This window comes from Pipistrellus kuhlii, unplaced genomic scaffold (assembly GCF_014108245.1).
Source record: "Pipistrellus kuhlii isolate mPipKuh1 unplaced genomic scaffold, mPipKuh1.p scaffold_m20_p_18, whole genome shotgun sequence".
NCBI lineage: Eukaryota > Metazoa > Chordata > Mammalia > Chiroptera > Vespertilionidae > Pipistrellus > Pipistrellus kuhlii.
Genome location: NW_023425493.1, coordinates 19,372,560 through 19,393,179, shown reverse-complemented (window position 1 = coordinate 19,393,179; position 20,620 = coordinate 19,372,560). Strand labels below are relative to the sequence as shown.

The 20,620-nt window shown below is 42.9% G+C and overlaps 1 protein-coding gene across 2 annotated transcripts; it reads right to left on the bottom strand.

Annotated features, from left to right (window-relative positions):
• Positions 1-244: 244 nt before the first annotated feature.
• LOC118721354 (quinone oxidoreductase-like protein 2) lies at positions 245-20,615 on the bottom strand. Of its 2 annotated transcripts, none has more exons than XM_045583188.1 (9): positions 20,338-20,615; positions 18,602-18,698; positions 16,826-16,884; positions 16,283-16,352; positions 15,401-15,506; positions 14,491-14,572; positions 10,907-11,088; positions 8,006-8,234; positions 245-1,214 (listed from the first exon to the last, which is right to left on the bottom strand). In XM_045583188.1, exons 1-9 carry the CDS (start codon positions 20,581-20,583, stop codon positions 1,146-1,148), a joined length of 1,140 nt encoding a protein of 379 aa, XP_045439144.1. In that variant the 5' UTR covers positions 20,584-20,615; the 3' UTR covers positions 245-1,145. The 2 variants fall into 2 exon arrangements, with proteins under 2 accessions (XP_045439144.1, XP_036298132.1); XM_036442239.2 differs by having other exon boundaries at positions 247-1,214; positions 15,401-15,510; positions 16,287-16,352; positions 20,338-20,613.
• Positions 20,616-20,620: the final 5 nt, after the last annotated feature.

The window sequence follows — 20,620 nt, the reverse complement described above, 5'->3', positions numbered from 1 at the left end:
CTCCCAAATATGGAGTGTTTCCAGCCCTCTCTTGCAAGTTCTTAAAGAGCCCGTATGTACAGGGGCCTTGAGACCTCTACCAGAGGCCTGGCCTGGTGCCAGCACTGATGACCTTGTCTGGGAAAGTTCAATAGCTTAGCTGAAGTGGGAGTAGTCTTAGCAAGCAAGAATTTACAGAAGCCAATTAGCAAGGTTAAAATTTCAAACAGCAGTTTTCATATAAGATGGATGCTTCAAAGTAACCACCTCCAAAGTGATGAGACTGGGACTCATACCCACGTCTTGGATTCAGAATCCTGCATATATTCCACTAGAGATGATGCTCCCTCTGGTGCAAGGCAGAATGTGACAAAGCCTGGGAGAAGCTACAGGAAGGTCAGAGGGGAAGAGAAGAGATGACCACCCTCCCGAGGGGAGAGGCTCGTTGTAGACAAGGTCTTGCAGGTCAGGACGGCTTATATTGGACATAGATAAAGGAGTAGAGGAAACTGCTTGAGTTGAGAGCAGAGGAGCAGTCAGGAAATCTCAGTGCATACTGATGGACCAGTGCAGTTGTTGAACATAAGGCTAGAAAGCAGAGAGGGGCGAAATCTTGGTCATAATGGAATGCTAGCTTGAGTCTGAATTCCAACCATTGTAGGTTTTCTAAATCAAGACATAGTTGTAGCTGTGCTTTGGAGAGGTCACCCTGGCAATAATGCATAACAAAGATGGAGGGGGTATAGTTCAAAGGTAGGAAAGCCAATTGGGTCACTGGAATTAGCAGATGAAACATAATTAGTCAGAATGAAAAAGAGGATATGGAGAAGAGCAGCATCTTAGCAATGGGGATTACAGAACCTGGCCACTGATCCATTATGAATGGTGACCTTTCATCCTGGTTTGTGTGGGACACCTGTTTTCCTGGTGTAATTCCTAGCAGCATCTCTTCCCTCTCAAACAGGTCCAAGTTTGGACAGTAAAGCATATGATCACACTAGTTATGAGGAGTAAGAAAAAAGATTCAAAGGGAACTTGCAAAGATTTTGAACCTGAATTAATAAGGAAGGTGACATCAGCTTTAGAAACACGGGAGAGAAATCAGGTTTTTAGAAAGATGAGGAGTTTGGATGTGGACATGCTGTTCTTGCTGCTGAGGTGAGGGTTTATTTGAGGGAGATGAGCACCTTGCCCGTGGACCTGCGTTGTATCACATGAAGGAAAGCATCATTGACCTAAAAAAAAATTCCAAATTATGTAGAAAGATTTGCATACATGTACATTTCAACAAACATTTGTTGCTGGTTCAATTCTTAAAATAGCTAAAGTATTAGATGTGCCTTCAATGAACTATATATAATTAACTATGTGACACTAACTAATCACCATAAACACAAAGGAAAATAATAATATTTACGAGTAACCCAATCTCAGAATTTATCTGTCTACGCTATAATTTTCATTGTTGTCATATAATTAACAGCAGGTAAAAAGTCCTCAGGCCCTGGCCAGTTTGGCTCAATGGATAGAGCGTCAATCTGTGGACTGAAGGGTCCCGGGTTTGGTCTGGGTAGGGGGCATATGTCTTGGTTGTGGGCTCGGTCTCCAGTGGGGGGGGAGGGGGTGTGGAAGGCAGCCAATTGGTGATTCTCTCTCATTATTGGTGTTTCTATCTCTCTCCCCCTCTCCCTTCCTCTCCGGAATCAATAAAAATATATTTTTTTTAAAGTTATCAGGCCTGTCCATACTTTCCTGTAAAATCTATGTGTTCTAGGTTTTTAAAGAATGGAACAGTAATTTAATATTTTACGGTTTTTATCTTTTTATTAAAACTGTCCTGTTTCCAGTGTGCCTAAAATTGCAGTCTATCTCCAATGATTTTTAGAAGTACAAGTTATAATATAAAGCATAAGTTAAAGAGCAGCCACAGTAATCAAGACAGAGTGATATTGTGAAAGAACAGACAAACAGGTCAATGAAACAGGCCCCCACAAATACAGTCAGCTAATCATTCCACAAAGGAGCTAAGACAATTCAATGAAGAAAGGGTAGTCTTTTAAGAAATAGTGCTGGTCGCTGGGACCGGTTTGGCTCAGTGGATAGAGCGTTGGCCTGCAGACTGAAAGGTCCCGGGTTCGACTCCGGTCAAGGGCATTGTACCTTGGTTGCGGGCACATTCCCAGTAGGGGGTGTGCAAAAGGCAGCTGATCGATGATTCTCTCTCATCGATGTTTCTAACTCTCTATCCCTCTCTCTTCCTCTCTGTGAAAATATCAATAAAATATATTTAAGAAATAGTGCTGGAATCACTGGACACCTCATATGAAAAATGAATCAAGATAATGCCCTTTTATCTTTCATAAATATTAACTTAAAATGGATCTTACATCTTAAATGTAAAAGGCAAAACGGATTATTGTAGCAATGGACCAAGTCAACCTTTTTGTGCGTCCTAGCGAAGGGATCTAGGCCCCTACACAGCAATGAGTCAGAGACCAGATACAGAACCAGGAGCACAGGTGGAACTTTAAAAGACAGCACTGCATGAAAATTTCAGAAACAGAATAAGATCTACAGCACAACCTTGTGCTCTCATTTGTTTATGTAACTTAAGACCAACTTGGGGGAGGTAAAGGTGTGGGAATCTCTCTGCAGCCGGTGCCAAGAGCTTGTGTCTTTTGGGGTTCTGTGACTCACCAAGCCCCTTCCAATCCACACAAATTTAGCCTCGTTCAGAGGGGCTGGAAGGGGTCTAAGAAAGATGTTTGAAACACTGGTCCCCGCCTGTCAATCCCTCAAAGCTACGTCTCCGGTGACTCACAGCTGCCTCACTCTCCCTGCCAGTTAGAAGTCACTTGTTCCCAGAAACCTATCATAGCCCAACAACAAAAATACTTGGGGAAACAAAACATAATTCGAGATATTGATACTTTTTTCACCTGGCATCCTAGAGAAATAAGGAATCTCCTACCAATAAAGGATAACACAAAAAGAAAATAGTCACTTCAGATGCTAATGTGTATTGTTAATCATTTTGCACAGAAATCTTTATTAAAATTTAGCACCTATTTGCCTGTCTTCTTTAACCGATAATGGGGGGGTGGGGGAGCGAGGGGTAGGGAGTAATAACCTTTTATAACCTTTTTGTTCCATGACTTGGGAATCTCATCATTTTGACTATCCATTATTTTACCTCCTGTTTTGAAGTTTTGTTACTTCTATGTCCAGCTGCCACTTCCGCTGTGATTTCAGATGCTTCTAAAAATAACCCAGCTCTGTCCCTTCCCACCCTGTGGTTTCTATCTGGGCTGGGAAAACAGACAACCAGTGATGTTAAGGACAGGATGCTTAATAATAATCATAAGGCTTGAAGTGAAAGACTAAAAAAGCAAAGTGCAGGGTTTTAAATCAGTGTTTCGATAGCTAATTTGGTTAGATGCCTGGGGATATTTTTCTCCTGTATTGTACAGGCTGCATCTCAGAGAGGGATGATGCCCAGGCAGATACATAGGCCGTGCCCAGAACCCCTATTCTCTGCCATGCAGTGGATGCAGCCATAATTAAATTTGTCTCTGTAGATACGCACCCTGGAATTTGGAGTCAGGGTGAGGATACTGCTTTTGTTTTAAGGTCTGCTGTTGGAATTTTTAATTAGCTCATCAAGCAGGAATAATCAGAGTAACCTATAGTTCCCTAAATACATTATGCTGATTCATGCCTCCCATTTGAAACCAGATCTTTCCCCATCATTGTACTATCCTGAGATCTTTCCAACTAAAAAATAAGTTGCTTAAGTCTTACTTTTTATTGATTGGCATACAGAATGTATCCAGTGAATGTTTGATGAATCGAGTAAACTCATGAATGAATGAATAAATCTGAGACTGAGTGGGACTGTTTTTAAAAGGTAAACACATTTAGTTACTGATACACTGTCATAGCTGAAGTATATTCATCATATCATTGTTCTGATACAAGTTGATCTGAACCTTCTTTTATAAGTCACTCAACGCATTTCATCAAAAAAGATACAGATGGCAAATGTGCATATGAAAAGATACTCAAAATCATTATGCACTAGGGAAATGCAAATTAAACCCACAATCAGATACTACTCCATACCTATTAAAATGCCTATCATTAAAGAAATCAACTGTCAACAATAAATTCTGGCAGATGAAAGTAACAAAAACTCTCCTACACTATTGGTAGGAATGTAAAATAAGACAACCACTTTGATAAAGAGTTTGGTAGTTATTAAAAGATAAACATAGAGTGGCAAACCAAGTACAGTCAAAATGCTAACATTTTCTAACAAATAGTGATGCTGGAGCACCAGTTTCTAATAACACACACACACACACACACACACACACACACACACACACACAGAAAACCTATGTGCTATGGATTTTGGTAGGAATGCAATAGGAATGGCCTCATGTTCATGGGCTGCAGAGACTGCAAAAGAATTGCTTCCCAGTAACTGAGGCCTGGAGAGCGAGCTGCCAAGAGTCAAGCTTGCCCCTTCTAACATCAACATTAGCAATTCGTAGGATTCCACACAGATTTCTTTAAATGGACATTCTTAACTAATGATGTTATCTAGCCACCACTGAAACTGGGAGAAAAGGACTGCTCTTTAAGTAAAACCAAATAAATGTCTGTGTGAATTTGAAAAGAAAAAGTTAAACATACACTTAGCACATGTCCCAGAAATCTAAGTCCTAAAATTTGAAAAACAAAATAAAACATGTCTATACAAAAAACTCCAACATAAATGTTTATAGACAATTTAGTTAGAACCACCCAAAACTGAAAAATATCCCATTAACTGATAAAGAAACAAGTGGTGGTACATCCATACAATGAAATACTATTCCGCAATAAAAAAGAGCAAACTACTGAAACATGCAAAAGCATGGGTGAAGCTCAGAAGCATTATGCAAAGCTGAAGAGGCCAGACTCAAAAGGCCATGTGCTGTATGATTCCACTTATATGACAATCTTCAAAAGGCAAAATTACAGGGAAAGCAAACAGATCAGTGGTTGCTAGGTTGGGGGGTGGAAAAAGGGAATGGATACAAAGGGGCAAAAGGGAACTTTTTTGAGGGATAAAAAATGTTCTGTCTTGATTGTAATGAAGTAGTTACATGACTATATATGTTGGTCAAAACTCACAGCGAATTTTACTCTGTGTAAATTATACTAAAAAAAAAAACAAAAAAAAAACAACCCTGACTTTAAGAAAAGTCAAGCCATGTATTATTAAACATGGAAATAAATAAATGTTCAAAGTTAAGTGTCAGCCTGGGTTCCTTAGGAAAAAAGCCTAATCAGAATGTATGCCCTAGTGCTTCCTTGCTACCCAGGGAAGCCAAGGTGAGGGGGAAATTGCAGTGAATAGTGGAAAGAGGAGACGAACTACACAATGTGTGTCACTGATTCTGAAGCGGCCATTGCTACAGAGGGACACACCCTGGTTGCTGTTCACGTGGGACTCCTCCAGAGACCCAGAGGCCGCATGAAACCCACTGCCTGTCAAAACAGTCCATGGGGAGGAGGAAAAGCAGCAATCTATCTCAGATTCTGGTGTCAGACCAATGTGGACTGGATTCCAGGTCTGTCACTCACTACACATTATTGGTCCGGTGCCTTAGCCTCTACACGTGTTGGTTTCATCATCTGTAACAGTGAATGGCGAATCGCACCAGATGTTACCAGGGAAGTAAGTTAAACCTCTGCCCTTGAGTTTGGCTAAGAAAGAATTCAGAGCCAAGAACTCAAATACAAGCAAAAGTTAATTTAGAAAGTCACAGAAGTAGAAGCAAGCTATGGAAGAAGTGAGCCAGCTGAGCTGCATGCACTCAGGAAATAAGTTGCAGAGGCAAAGGGGCCCTTGGAGCTGAAGAGAAAGAATGGCAAAGCAAACAGGCCTGGGGGGAGAAGAGGGGAAAGGTGCAGGTGTGCTCCAGAAAGAACACACCAGGGAAAGAAAGGGGTGGAGAGAGGCACAGACATGCTCAAGGGAGAAAGAAAGAGAGAGAATGCACCGGGTCCTTCATCTTAAGGGGTACATGACCAGCGATATGCTAGGGAAGAAAAGGTCACCCTAGGGGCAAGGTCCCACCCTACAATACTTGTTTTCCCAGTTTTGCCCATTGCTAGGCACCCTGGGCTTTCGGCCCTGCACTCTGCTCATGTCTGTCTAACTGCCTACCCTAACATAACGTGGTAAAAATGACTTATTCCTCAGAGCTGTTATGAAGATTAAATGAGAAAATGCATGTAAAGTACTTAGCACAGTTCTTCACCCATAGTTAAGCACCTAATGTATAGAATCTGCCATTATTTTTATTATTATTATTATTACTCTAAGTGGTTTGCAAATTGAAAACAAAAATAGGAGAAATAGTAAATGGATGGTGTGTGAATGAGATACTTGAAATTGTTAGGGAGCAGGGCCTCTGAGAGCCAGCTGATAACAGGAAGGTCCACAGAGTGGGAAGAACTAGAAAAATCCTACATGCACAGCCCTCATGGGAAAAGAAAAGGGTAAATGGAAACTGACAGGAGGTTAGCAGTTGGATAATTCATGTTTAAGAGGAGAGAGAGCATTAATGTGGGTAATCTGGCTTTCTTTCATGCCAGAGCAGCGCCCAGAGCACATCAATGCAGAGAAGAGACAGTTCTGCCCAGTCGCCCTCATTCTCTATCAACAGCTATACCTGAGCCTCCGGTAAAGCAAACCTCAGTTGACAAGTCGTATGATAAAAGCCACAAGTTGGAAGGAGACTCAGAAATGTTAAGCTTTCCAAGTTTTAAGCCACAAAACCTTTACTTAAGAGAAAAATGTAAGTAGAAAAGTAAAAACTTTTCTGCACCTACTTCAGCCCCAACACAGATGGGGGCCCAGAGGCCAGCAAGCTCAAGTCTACACCTGCCCACCTCCAAGACCCAACTGTGGCTCTGGAAGTATAGTTTGAAAGCCACTGTTATTGTCCTGCCCCTCAATTTTAGAGACGTGTTGACTGGAGATCAGAAAGGTGAGAACTCAACAAAGGTGAACACAGAAGAGGCCAAAGCTGGAATTAGAATCCAACCAGTTTTCTGATGGCCAGCTGGGTTATCTCTATTGCACTGAGCGCTGCCTTCTTGACTGACATACCAAGGAGAGAAAGAACCAGTGTTTGGGAAGAATGCGCTTCATCATGGGGAAAAGCATGTAACTGGAAGGCCGCTGAACAGTGAAGTCTGGCCTGACAGCTTGGGCTCCGCTAATCTGCATATGAACAAAACATCGCCCCCATCCATGGCAGACTAGAGTTACCAAAACAGTTTTTTGAACATTAAAACAAATTAAGCCAAAGAAAAAAAGAATTCACAGTGAATGCCTAATAGATTTGCATAAGCAACAATTTTGCATATGCATGCGCACAATTACACTTTGGAGGAAGTTTAAGCCACATTAATGGGACTGTGGGGGAATGTAAAAAAGGAGTGAATAGCCAACAGAATTAACTACAGTGACTAATGGATGAATTATACTCTTATGATGCTGGGCATGATTTAGTGTTTGTTCACAGAACCCCAGCTTAGATCATCTGGTTGTACTTTAAAGTGTCTGTATTTTAAAATCAAAGGTTAAGTGCTTCCTTCTTAGCCTTGTATGTTGTGGAGTTCAGAGTTCACATCAACACGGGTAAATCATTTCCTAAAGTACCACCATGTCTCTTTGTTTGTGATACCACTAATGTAGAAAAAGCCATCAAAATTCACCACCTGCATGGGCCTCACATGCCCTGCTTCTCAGGCGGCTCACTGGGCTCAGGCCGGACAACCCAGAGGACTGGGAGAAATCCTGTGACCACATCCCAGCCTGAGAGACCCTGTTATTCCATGGAGCATGTTCACCTTTTCATTCCAAAATAGGAAGATTTATAGTATCTGGACAGAAGCTGTTTGGTAGCTCGACACAGGTTACTTCCTGGCCTTATCCACACCACATTCCTTAAGAGCATCTCACCTCCTCCAGCTTAAAAACCTTTCCGACGTAGGGCTGTGTGCGCCCTTCCTGGCAGTACTGGAGAGCCAAGGACAGGGTCCTGGAGAAGACGGGGAAGTTCCGGTCTTGGTATCGGCCCCAGTACACACCCATGGCAGAGATATTCTTCAGGAGCAGGAGATTGGCCGGCACGGAAGCAATGGTTCCTCCAGCAAAACCCACCACCACGATCCTGCCCTCCCAAGCCAGGCTGAGGAAAAAAGGAGAAGGGAAAAAAATTAAAACAATGTACACCCCCATCCATTAGGATAGCAACTATTTAAAAAGAACAGAAGAGAAAAGAAAAGCAGTGTTGGCAAGGATGTAGAGAACTGGAACCCTCAGGCACTATTGGTAGAACTGCAAAAATGGTGCAACTGCTACGGAAAACAGTATGGAGCTCCCTCAAAAGAATTAAAAATAGAATTTCTATGCAATCCAGCTATCCCACTTTCTGGTCTAACTTCAACAGAACTGAAAGCAGGTTCTCAAAGAGATATTTGCACACCCTCTTCATAGCAGCGCTGCCTGTGATAATCAAGAGGTATAAGTAACCCAAATGTCCATCAACTGATGAATGGATTAACAAAATGTGTGTATACCTGACAATGGAGTATTATTCAGCCTTAAAATGGAAGGACTTTCACCGAGACCAGTTTGGCTTAGTGGATAGAGCCCTGGCCTGCGGACTGAAGGGTTCCAGGTTCGATTCCGGTCAAGGGCATGTACCTTGGTTGCAGGCACATCCCCGGTGTGGAGGAGGCAGCTGATCGATGATTCTCTCTTATCGATGTTTCTAACTCTCTATCCCTCTCTCTTCTTCTGTAAAAAATTAATAAAATATATTTTTTTTAAAAAGGGGGGAAGGACTTTCTGTCACATTCTATGACATCGATGAACCTTAAGGACAGTATGCTAAGTGAAGTAAGCCAGTTACAAAAAGGCAGATACTGTACGATTCTACTTATAACAGGTGTCTAAAGTAGTCAAATTCATAGAAACAGAAAGGAGAATGGTGGTTGCCAAGGGCTACGGGGAGGGAGGAATGGGGAGCTGTTGTTTAATGGGTGCAGAAAAGTCCTGGAGATCTGTTTTCACAACAATGTAAATCTACTTAACACTACTGAACTGTACACTTAAAATAGTCAATATAGCACATTTATGTCACATAAATTTTTGCCATAGTAAAAAATTTAGAATAAAGTAATGAAAAAACAATGTACATTAATTCATACAGACAAAAAGTAAAACAGCTTCCCAGGGGCTTGGGAGGGGGAAACAAGGCAGTTATTGTTTAATGGACACAGAGATTTTGTTGGGGAAGGTTACACAACAATGTTGTGAGCATTCAATGCCACCGGATTGTACACTTACAAATGGTTAAAATGAGAAATACTAGGAGATATATATATATATATATATATATATATATATATATATATATATATATACACATATATATATATATATATAATTATTTTTTTTTAACCACAATTTTTTTTAAAAAGAAACATGTATTAAACCTCCAGCTAGAAATTCCTCTTGATCTAACAAACTGTCAGGGGTGACCCATCTTGTATCACTTTGGATCTTCAGTAGGGAACTATAAATATAAGCCAAAAGCAAGGCATTAGAGGGGGCAGAGGAAGTAGCCAGTTTTCTAAGCAGGCCCACTTTAGAATCAAGACTGTCTGTTTAACTATGCCACTACTTTGTGGAAGGAAACTTGGTGTAAACAAATGTCATTCCATATGCTGTGCTTGGAGACAACTCAGTTTGAAGCCCTTGAACTTAGGAAGCAGGAATAAGAAGCCAGATACTTTAATGAAGCATCATTTGCTTTACACAAAGACTCACCTCAGGACTCCTTTAAGTTATGTGCTTCTCTGGAGAGTTTTGAACAATCAACAAAAAATTCAAGTGGTGGGTTTCCTGCAGCTCATTGTGAGAAGTACCATACAGTGAGTGCTAAGCAGTGAGTTATAAAAATACAGTTTGTAAACATCTTTGATATGAAATATGTGCATGTTGATTTGGTGATTTGCTTTTCTTCTTTAGAATGGAAATGAGAAGCTGTTGTCAAAACACTGTTATCCAGAAGGCAAGTGACTACTAGTGGCTCTCTGTCCTCCATTTAGTCAACACGCTCTCTCCTTTGCTACTTCTCCAAGCACCATCCTGGACACACTGCAGGGACACTTGGGGGCTAGAGCACCAACTGGGTCCGTTCCCCTCTCCCCCACATGGATAAGCTGCTCTCTTTGCTTCTACTTCTACTTTACACTGACATAAACAACAAAATTATGCTTGCCAGGATGACGGGAGAAATGAAACCCATGTTACAAAGAACTCCTGAGTCCCTGGTTAAAACCGGAATGAAAATTGATATAGAGACAACCAATTCTCCAGTGATTTAAAAAAAATAATAATAATAATAAAACAAATCAAAGGGATATCTAGCCTGCTGGCTACTTCAAAATCCAGCAAGATCAAATGAGTGTGCACAGTTAACATCTGAACAATGATCTCCTCAAGAATTACCCACACCATGGACATAAAGTGGTTAGTGGGGGCAGGCACAGCTGAACTGAACGCATGTATAATTTCTAAAGCATTAGATGTTGCCAACTAGAGAGTCTGCAGTCATTTCTTGGATATTTTCCAGTGGGATATTTTGTTGTTGCTATATTTAAGCATTTCCTGATTTCCCCCTCCGCTTCTAGTTCTATCCTCGCCCCCACTCAGCTGTTCTCACTGGTGCCAATGCCTGCAGAGAAGTGAGCAGCGAAGACGGAAGAGGAGCAAGGCCTGGAGCGGCAGAGGTCCAGGAAGGTCCCGCAGAGCCCCAGGTTGAGCCCACTTTGGAAAGACCCCTCCACGCACCTGCGGAGAGCGTCCAGGAAGATGTCTCCCCCCACGGTGTCGATGACCACGTTCACCCCGCCACTTCCCACCAGCTTCTTCACTGCCTCCTTCAGGCTGCCCTGACTGTAGTTCACGCTGGACTGTGCGCCCCTCTGCATGGCCAGCTGGCACTTCTCGTCGCTTCCAGCGGCAGCTATTACCTGCATAAAGAACACAAAGCTTCTGAGTCTCAGAATATGTCCTAAGAAGGGCTCATGCCATCCAACCAATCTGCAACCAAAGAGTGCTAATCAAGGAAACCAATGGGACCTTGCTGACCTAGCATCAGCCTCAATCCAATGCATCAGCCCCAGCACACAGCACCACTGCATTGGACCCTACATGCCCCACCATGGGATCCACACTTCCAAGAATCCTGGACCCCCAATGAAGGTCTAGACGGGAGATGGTTCAGGAGATCCTTGGTAAGTCTTCTCCAAATGCAAACTAAAACCACCATTTCCTAAGCATCTACTATGAGTCGATTAGTAAGGACATGAACTAAATACCACGCTGCAGCAAAAAACGAGAAAGGCTTTTCAGACAATAAAACAAGATTTAATGGGAAGATCTGGACAGATACTAACCGCTTCATTACCTAAGGCAAATAACTTATTAAGAACTAACACTTATACAGTACTACTTAGTATATGCCAGGCAATATTCTAAATTATAGAGAGAGAGTTATATAGAATATTAACTCAATATATTAACAGCCCACTGATATACATACTATTATTATCCCCATTTTAGACATAAAGAAACTAAGGCAAAAGAACTTAAGTAATTTGCCCAAAGTCACCCAGCTAATGGGAGACAGAACTGGAAACCAAGCTCAGGTAATCCTTCTCCAAAGTTCATGCTTTAACTTCTCTCTATACTGCCTGCCTACTTCTCTGAGCATCAGTTACCTCATTCATATATTCATCTTTATTTTAAGAATCCAGTGGAATACTACTATATGTAAATCACTTGCAAAACTTGGATAAATTGAATCTATTGTTACACATATGCAATCATTTATTCTACTTAAACCTCATAAGAATATTATGAGGAGGTATAGTTACTTTCATTCTATAGATGGAGATGTAGAACCAGAGAAGTTATTAACGCAGGATCTTTCAGGTAGTAGGTGGTAAAAAACGTATTCAAACCCATTGCTGCCTGACTCCAAAACCCATGCTTTTCCACTCCATCATGCCTAGGGCATGACAAAGATGGCACCAGTGGCTGCGGGGCATACTGTGAGGAGGTCTGGGCTTTGGAAGTCTCCAGGAAAGTTTCAAACACTCAGGCGTCTAGGGCAGCACTTTGGCCCCAAGGTGACGTCCAAAAACATCAGTGGCCTTAAAAGATTCCAAACTCACCCATAACAATTTGAAACTGAAAGCTACCCTGCAGGTCCCAGAGGGCTGTCAGCACACAGTGCCACAGTGAGCAACACCTGACCAGGTCAGGCACCTGATCCCATCCCAGGATTCTCACTAGGTCCTGGGCAGACCTGCTGTGAATTACTTTCCCTCTTGGCGCCTCACTTTCTTTATCTGTGAAATAGGGATAATAAACACTTTACATTACCCATCGCCCAGGGGTTTTGTGAGGATCAAGGGTTAGAGACAGCTGTGGCGGCACTATGACAGCAACACGAAATGCTGTGGATGGAAAATGTTATCAAAATGACCTGTTCTGAGTAGAGAGCACGATGACATTATTATTTTATTCTTGTTTGCTTTAGCCTAAAACCATTACTGCTGCTTAGATTAGAATCTGAATTGAAGTGAACCTTTCTACTAACCTCCTGTCAATACTCAAAACAAATGGTACAATTTCATCCGTAAGTGTTAAATAGTCACTGGTTCTAGGCAATTAGACTAAGTGTGGTTTCCCTGCTAAGAGAGGTGCTAAAAGCCCTTGTTTTTGACATGAAATGTGTTAATATCCACAAGGAGCCTCCTGGTATCTAAGATTGCTTTCGGAACTCAAAGTCCTTCCCAAAGGAATTTCATGTGAGAAGGAGAGATGCCACCTGCCAAAATTCCAGACCAATCCAATTATCTCCCAGCCTGTAGATCCTGGCACCTTCTGGATACTCCAATTGCATGCTCCATGGGAACCTCACACTCAACAACATCCAAAACTGAACCCGACATGTCCTCCTGTGTTCTCAATCCCAACGAATGGCAAATCCACAAATTAACCTAGTTTGCTTCTTCCCATTCCATGTCTAATAATAACAGAATCCCTTTTCAAGAGAGTCCTACTGACATGCCATCACCTCTAACAGGCACAATGCATGTGTAATTTCAATATCTCCACAACAACCCTACAAGGAAAGCATTACCAATGAGGAAACAGAAGTGATTACACTACAGGCAGAGCTAGAATGTGAACCTAGGTGAGGGTAACTTCTAAATCGTTGTACCTTCAACTATATTATAATGCTCTCCAGGGAACAAATTCTCAATTTTCTTCCAATTTAGTACATCTTAATTCATCACCTCCACTACCCTGGTTCAAGTAGCATCACCTCTGGCTGGGATTGCTCCAAGTCTGCCCTACCACCTATGGACTTACACCTGACCTCACCCCATCCCTCATTCCCACAGCTTCCAGAGTGCACTTTGGAAATTCAAAGATAATCAGGTCACTTCCCTACTTAACACCCTCATGTGCTTCCAATAAGTGTTCACATTCTCCAGCACCTCCTGATCTTACCTCTGCCCACCTCTACAGAGTTATTTTCCACCGTTCTCCTGATCCTCTGCCCCATAGATGCTATTTGCCATTCCCTGAATGCATCCTGTTAATTCCTCCTCCTCTGTCTTCTAATAGGTCCTCCGACCACTAAAATGGCCTTCACTTCACTTTTTCCTCTATTCAACTGCTACTAGTCCTTCAAAAACTCAGCTTAAATGTCCCCACCTCTAAAAATCCCTCCTTCTGTGATACCACTTTCTTTCATTTGTTAAGTCATTCATTCATTAAAAGAAGTTACTGAGTGCCTACTGTGGTCTAGGCACTATGCCAGGCACTGGAACTATAATAATGAACCAAACAGACACTGTCCCTGCCTTCATAAGGATTTCAGTCCAGTAAGAGAGATAAATTAGTCTAATAATGTCACAAGTACAAGATTAAGCATATACTGAGATGTATAAGGTGTGTACTATGAATGAGAAGTATAATATAAGATGCCCTGACACCATATACAAATATAATAGTGTGGGGGGTGGGAGAGGACTAATATTTCCTGAGGGACAAAGGATACTTCCCTAAAAAGTAGCATCTGAGTTTAAATTTGAAGTGTGAGGTGTCGGAAGTTCAGAGCATCACATGTGAAGCGAATTGGACCTTGCAGGTTCCAGGTACTGAAGGGCCAGTGATTTACTCCTAGGACCCCTCCCTCATCCACAGGCAAACAGGTGGCAAGGCTCTGCTCTAGGTAACTTTGCATCCCCAGTGCCTTGCATGTGGTTTCTGCTAAACCAAGGAATACATTCCACATTTGAGAACCATGTTTTGTGGTATAAATCGTTTAAGTGGAGACTCTAACATACGAATACCTTGGCCTGGAGAACATTTGTAGCCACGTCTATCACTGCGAGGCCTGTGGCTCCAGCTGCTGCCGTCACTAGAACAGTTTCTCTGTGACAGGGAAAGACGAACGCTACTTCAGAAACCAGAAAGCATCGAGCAACACGATCCCACGAACATTTTGAAACCAGGACATTTTAAAGCAACAAGAGAACTTCGAGGCCATTTCATTCAACCCTTTATGTGCATCCCTTCCGCAGCCTTTAGGGCTGGGTGGTACTAATGTGGTCCAGTTTTGAAAACTTCCTGGGAGAAATATTCCTTAATATCTCTAGGGAGCCTCTCCTTTTGAGCTACCACTCAATTTCTGCTCCAGAAATTCTGACCTAAATCATTCTCATACTAAACACTGCTGAATTTTAGAAGGTGGTGATCACATAATGGCCACGGGTCAACTAAACCCATCTCTCTGAGTGGGGTGATTCGGAGGCTCTCTGAAAAGAACAGAAGGCAGAGGAGGTAAACCCAGTTAAAAAGGGGGGGGGGACTTCAGCACCTCTGATATTTAAAATATCCCAGTTAAATCCACCCAACCAAGCCTCTCGGAAACAAATACCACAGGCCTCCACTAAAGCCAGAGGGAAGAACGTATAAATAAAACAACTCTCTAACAGTGAAAGCTTTCTAGAAAGTGATATCCCGAGGGTCTGTAAAGGATTTTTCTCCAAATTCATACTGGCCAAGTTCTACCATTCTCTCTCAGACAAAAGGATAGTCCCACCATCACCAAACCCCAATCTCCAGTCACTACTTTCTTTGGCCTTTCCTTAGACAGACCGGACATGAGCCAAAGGTCAGGCAAGGGAGAGGAAGGGGCAGGGCACTTCCGATATCAGAGAAGGATCCTATCCAGCTCTCTGTTGTCTACACAGTCCTTACCCAGGCTGGGTACGTGCCCGATGCTCCAGGGCCATAATAGCAGTACCATAAGATACGGGCAGGACAGCAGCTTCTCGGAGGGGCACCTTTTCTGGAATCTTCCACAGTGTCTACAAAAGAAATAACAGTGACCTTAGTGATTCCATACGTACCTGTTCCTAAAGGCTGCTTAGTAAATATTAGGATTGGTTTGCAAAGGGAAACGCCTGTCAGGAACAAAGTCTAGTAGAAGTCAAAACCAAGCAACCTGTGGCCAAGTTCAAGACTTGGACGCATCAGTCTTCAAAAATCCTCAAGTTGCACCTGCTCAGGAAGGAACCAATCAAACTTATGGAGAATGAAACACTGACCACTCTACTGTATAATGGGTGCACTGGATGTTAGGTATATTTTACCTCAATAAAACTGAGGGGGGGAATATGTACTTGTCTCCACTAGCGGGCACCATTCACATCCTGCACAACCAGATCTGGCCACCCTGGCTGGCTCCATTCCCAGGGCCTTCTCTTTCACAGGCTCCCGTGGGAGAGAAACCCATTATATCTGGTTTAATACCTCAAAACAGTTTTTCTACCAAAACTACCTAACTGTGGTCCCATTGAACAGCCAGCCAGTTGCTTCCAGGGCTCATAAAATAAAATGTTTTTTCATTAAACCACTCCACACGAAGTCCTGTGCAAGGACTATCACACCAATACTAGAAAAGGGATTTAGCATTTGAAAGAAAGAAGTGCTTGGCTGAAAAACAAGGTATGACCAAACAAATACAAAGAAAAAGGGGTGGGGTAGAGGGGCATGAAGAATGAGGGGTAGGTAAAAATTAAAGAAAAGGAAGGAAATTTAAAAAAAAAAATACCTAAACATTGATATTGAGAGAGAGGAATACCTTCTGGTCAGTGATACATTCTTCAGCCATTCCATTAAGGCCACTCACGCCAATTACTCGATCTCCCTGAAGGGAAAATATCGGTAAGGTAAGTTCAGATGCATCTTTCTTTCTGATTCCATACGACCCCCCAGGTTTGCCCTATCTATTTAGAGTTAATGTTTAATAAATAATTCAGCCTCTTTCTCCACCTCCCCCACCACGATGCCAAGCCAACCTGAGCATATTTTGGACAATGATATGGGTATCAATTAGAATATGAATTTAGATAAGAGTTAGAATCCCAGTGATAATTTTTTTCACAAGAAGATGAGATTTGATAATTTCCTATCCTCTTAGCCACTGAGGACCTCTTGTTGGTAATGAAAGTTTAATAAAGCAAGGCAGTTCTACTGCCTTCCTTCCCCCAATGCAGAATTCATTTCTCCCCCCTCCACCTCAGTTTCCCTTTGGTGTCTTCTGAAAAAGACCAGGAGACACAAGACCCTTGTTTCTCAAAGCTACATACACATCAATTCTCTAAATTTCAACAAGTTTACCTTTTTCACTGTGCTGACATCTGGGCCTGTCTCCAATACTGTCCCAGAAAATTCCATTCCTAAAACAAATGTGTTTTGAGATTAGATTATCTGTAAAGTCCAGCATCATGGAGGTCAGAAGATTCGTATCCACAAGCTTTCTGAAACTGAGAAGTTTAAGTGCCTCCCCTCACTCACCCAGGGAGGAGGAGAAAGAGTTTTGTGCCCAAATCACAGGAAAGTGAACTTAAGATTTTCATGATCAGCCGAAACCGGTTTGGCTCAGTGGATAGAGCATTGGCCTGCGGACTGAAGGGTCCTGGGTTCAATTCTGGTCAAAGGCATGTACCTTGGTTGCGGGCACATTCCCAGTAAGGGGCATGCAAGAGGCAGCTGATCAATGATTCTCACTGATGTTTCTAACTCTCTATCCCTCTCTCTTCCTCTCTGTAAAAAATCAATAAAATTAAATTAAAAAAAAAAAAAAAAGATTTTCAGCAGCCCCATTCTTACCAGGACACAAATAAAAATTTCAAGGAGAGTGAAAGCACGGAGGGACACAGTACTTTTACAGATACACAAATACTTTCGAACCTGATCGCTGGGGGCTTGGGCTCCTATAGTACTCCAATTACGATATTCATCATACTGGATGCCACAGTCCTCTTCTGGACTGAGAGGCCCTCAAGGACATGAACCATATTTATGCATACAGTAGTTGGCTCAACTGGATAAACTAGTGTTGTCTGCCCTTTCCTCTTCCACCTCCAAAATTTCTGAATTTAATGATCATACATTTCCCACTTGAGCTGCCAGAGGACTAACTCAATTGAGTATGACATGACATCTTCCCTCTATCCAGTATTTCAGCAAATAACAACAGAGGGAAATGGTTCCAGCTGTTGAGACACAACCAAACACCCTAAGGCCAAAACACAGCAACTATTTTGCAATTACTATATCCTTAACAGTACATTTCTGTATAAAATATACATGCAGCATATACATGCTGAACTACACTTATACCTGTTTAAATAAATTTCAACAACAAAAATCAATCATTTGTCCACATTTTCAGAATTTAAATGTCATCAAATGGGGCATAATGAAAATCAGAGAAGATAATGTGCTACTAGAAATGTATAAGTTCTTTCCTTCTTTCTGATCCTCTGATAATCAGTTTCTTTGGGAATATGTAAAGAATAAGAGTTTTGCCCTAGCTGGTTTGGCTCAGTGGATACAATTTTAGCCTGTGAACTGGAGGGTTCGATTCCAGTCAAGGGAACGTACCCGATTGCGGGCTCGATCCCCAGTGGGGGGCGTGCAGGAGGCAGCTGATCAATAGTTCTCCCCCATCATTGATGTTTCTAATTCTCTCTACCTCTCCCTTCCTCTCTGAAATCAATAAAAATATGTTTTTTAAATAAGAGTTTTAGCTGCAAAAAAATTTTTTTTGAGGCAATGTTAAGGAACAAAAGGAAATGACTAGGACCAATGATGATTGGGATCAGAATTCTGATGGACAGAATGATATGTGAGCATACATTTGTTCATTTTAAAAATATTTATTGAGCACCTACTATGAGCCAGTTACAATGCTAAACTGAGAGATATAATAAGGGTAAAATAGTCAGAAATTTCCCACAATCTAATGCTTCTAATGAGTGGAGAGGCTGACATGTCTGAGAGTCACTGACAGTGGGCAGGTACCACTGGGGTAGAGTCATAGATGAAGCGCATGGTTCTGAAAGGGTGTCTTCCTTCCCTGCAGCAGGCCCTGGGCCCCTCCATACCTACCAGGTGTGAAGGGAAGCTGGGGCCGTTCCTGATACTGGCCACGGCAAACCAAAATGTCAGCAAAGTTAACTCCACAGAAATGGACATCAACTCTGACCTATAAAGGAAACAGCAGAGCAGTACATATCCATGGAGACAGTAATTGAATTATAGCAAAATATTTACTGAATACCTACTATATGCCAGGTACTGAACTAAGTCACTATGCACCATCGTGAGGCAATCAATATGGACAATTTCCCTGCCTTCATGGAGCAAACAGTATGGTAGAGAAGACAGATATTCAACCAAATAACTGTGAGTATTTACATGTTAAATGACAACTTCCACACAAAATGTTAAAAATAGAAATATATGATGCTATGAAGGCATAATGTGGGGAGACTTAACCTTTTGGGCAAGTCAGGAGAAATCCTTAAGAAAGTAACACTTGAACTAAGAACAGCCAAGAGTTAAACTATTCAAAATAGGTGAGAGAATCCTGGCACTGCCAAAAGCAATGTCATGTGCAAAGGCACTGTGGTGGGGACAAAAGAAAAACCAGTAAGCCTAGAGCACAAATAGGAGAAAGAGATGGGGTTTTAGAGCAGGGCCTATACCATCCACGGGTTTATAGGCTTTATTGATCATCCTAGTCTTCAAGGTAGGAATAATGGGAAGACATGAAAGAATTTTAAGCAGGATCGTAACAAGATCAGCTGTCTTGGGAATCAGGAATCATCTGCAGGCTAGAGTTAGATCACCAGCTTATGTTTTAAAACAGCACTGAAGCTGAGGCAGTCCTGCAGCAGTGTAGCCAGCAGTTTCTTTAGACCAGGGGTGGGGAAACTTTTCTTCTGCCAAGGGCCACTTGGATATTTATAACATCGTTTGCTTAATAGAATTCGCTTAACATAAATTTATGTTGCCGTGAAAACTCCTAGATTTATTGAATTTCAATTCTAGCCTGCAGTTGCCTAAAATAGTTTACATATGCAACACATACATGACCTCAAGCCACTCCACCTTGCCTCACAGATGATTGGAGGATTCATGTCTTTCAGCATCTGAGTCCCAGGAAGCTGAGCGGCTGCCATCACGTGCTCACCCAAATAATCCAGTTAGCCGGCAGGTGCCCGTTAGTGGCACTCAGGGGCCGAAGCCACATGTCTCCCTCTCACCAGGGGTCCCTCACACTGAGGCTCACCGCCTGCTGCATCTAACTCAGAAGCGCTCATTCTCCATGCCGGCTGACATTGTGTCACCAGAGGGATCAACCCACAAGGCCAGAGTGGCTTCCCCATTTCACTGGAAATACCCACACCCTAAACCCCACCCCACTGCAGGACAGCCCAGGGGGGCATAAGACAAGACACATATTCCAGTGGACGTCGCTGGTTTAGGGGAAGAAGGAGGGCAGATAATTAGATGCTGACACCCAAGAGACAGCAACGGATGGGGTCCATGTATTATATCTGCGTTAAAACCATACCCTGCAGGTGGCTATGCAAAAATGGTGTGCTAGTCAGAATTCTCTGTTTCCAAGGCAACGACAGCTCCGGGGGCGTTCTGAAAGCGGTTCTCCACTGGTGTGTTGGGGAGAACCACCTTCCTCAGACCTTTCGCCCTTTCGGTGAGCCCTCCATGAATGGGCCCACGGTGAAGCTGCCCCCTGGCTGCGCGCTTGGGAACTCAGTCCGGTGGGAACGTGAGGGGGTGTCCAGAGGCCCCGGGGACAGACAGGCCAGTCGCCCTACCTCGCGAGGCCCGACAGGGCGGGGGGCGACCTCCTCAATGGCCAGGGGCTGCTTCAACTCGGCGCAGCGCGCGGCGCGGTAGTGGCGGCCGCCGCCCGGCCAGGCCCCCCTGCAGCGGGGGACGGGGCCTGGGTGACTCGGGGTCACCCGCGCCGCTGCCTTGGGGAGTTCAGGGAAGAGTCGGGGAGGGTCCCACCTGCAGGACCTAAGGAAGCAACAACGTCCCCAAAAGGTCGCCGCCGCCATGTCCCCGCGCAGGGAGTCAGCCCCCGGAGGGCAGGGG

What these genes read in the sequence shown, in the direction of transcription:
- LOC118721354 (XM_045583188.1), bottom strand. Translation starts at nt 20,583, where the DNA reads ATGGCGGCGGCGACCTTTTGGGGACGTTGTTGCTTCCTTAGGTCCTGC. An exon ending in CCAGCTTCCCTTCACACCTG is followed by an intron (nt 16,885 to 18,601) that starts GTAGGTATGGAG and finishes CATTTGTTTTAG; the next exon opens with GAATGGAATTTTCTGGGACA. An exon ending in ATGTCAGCACAGTGAAAAAG is followed by an intron (nt 16,353 to 16,825) that starts GTAAACTTGTTG and finishes TTTTCCCTTCAG; the next exon opens with GGAGATCGAGTAATTGGCGT.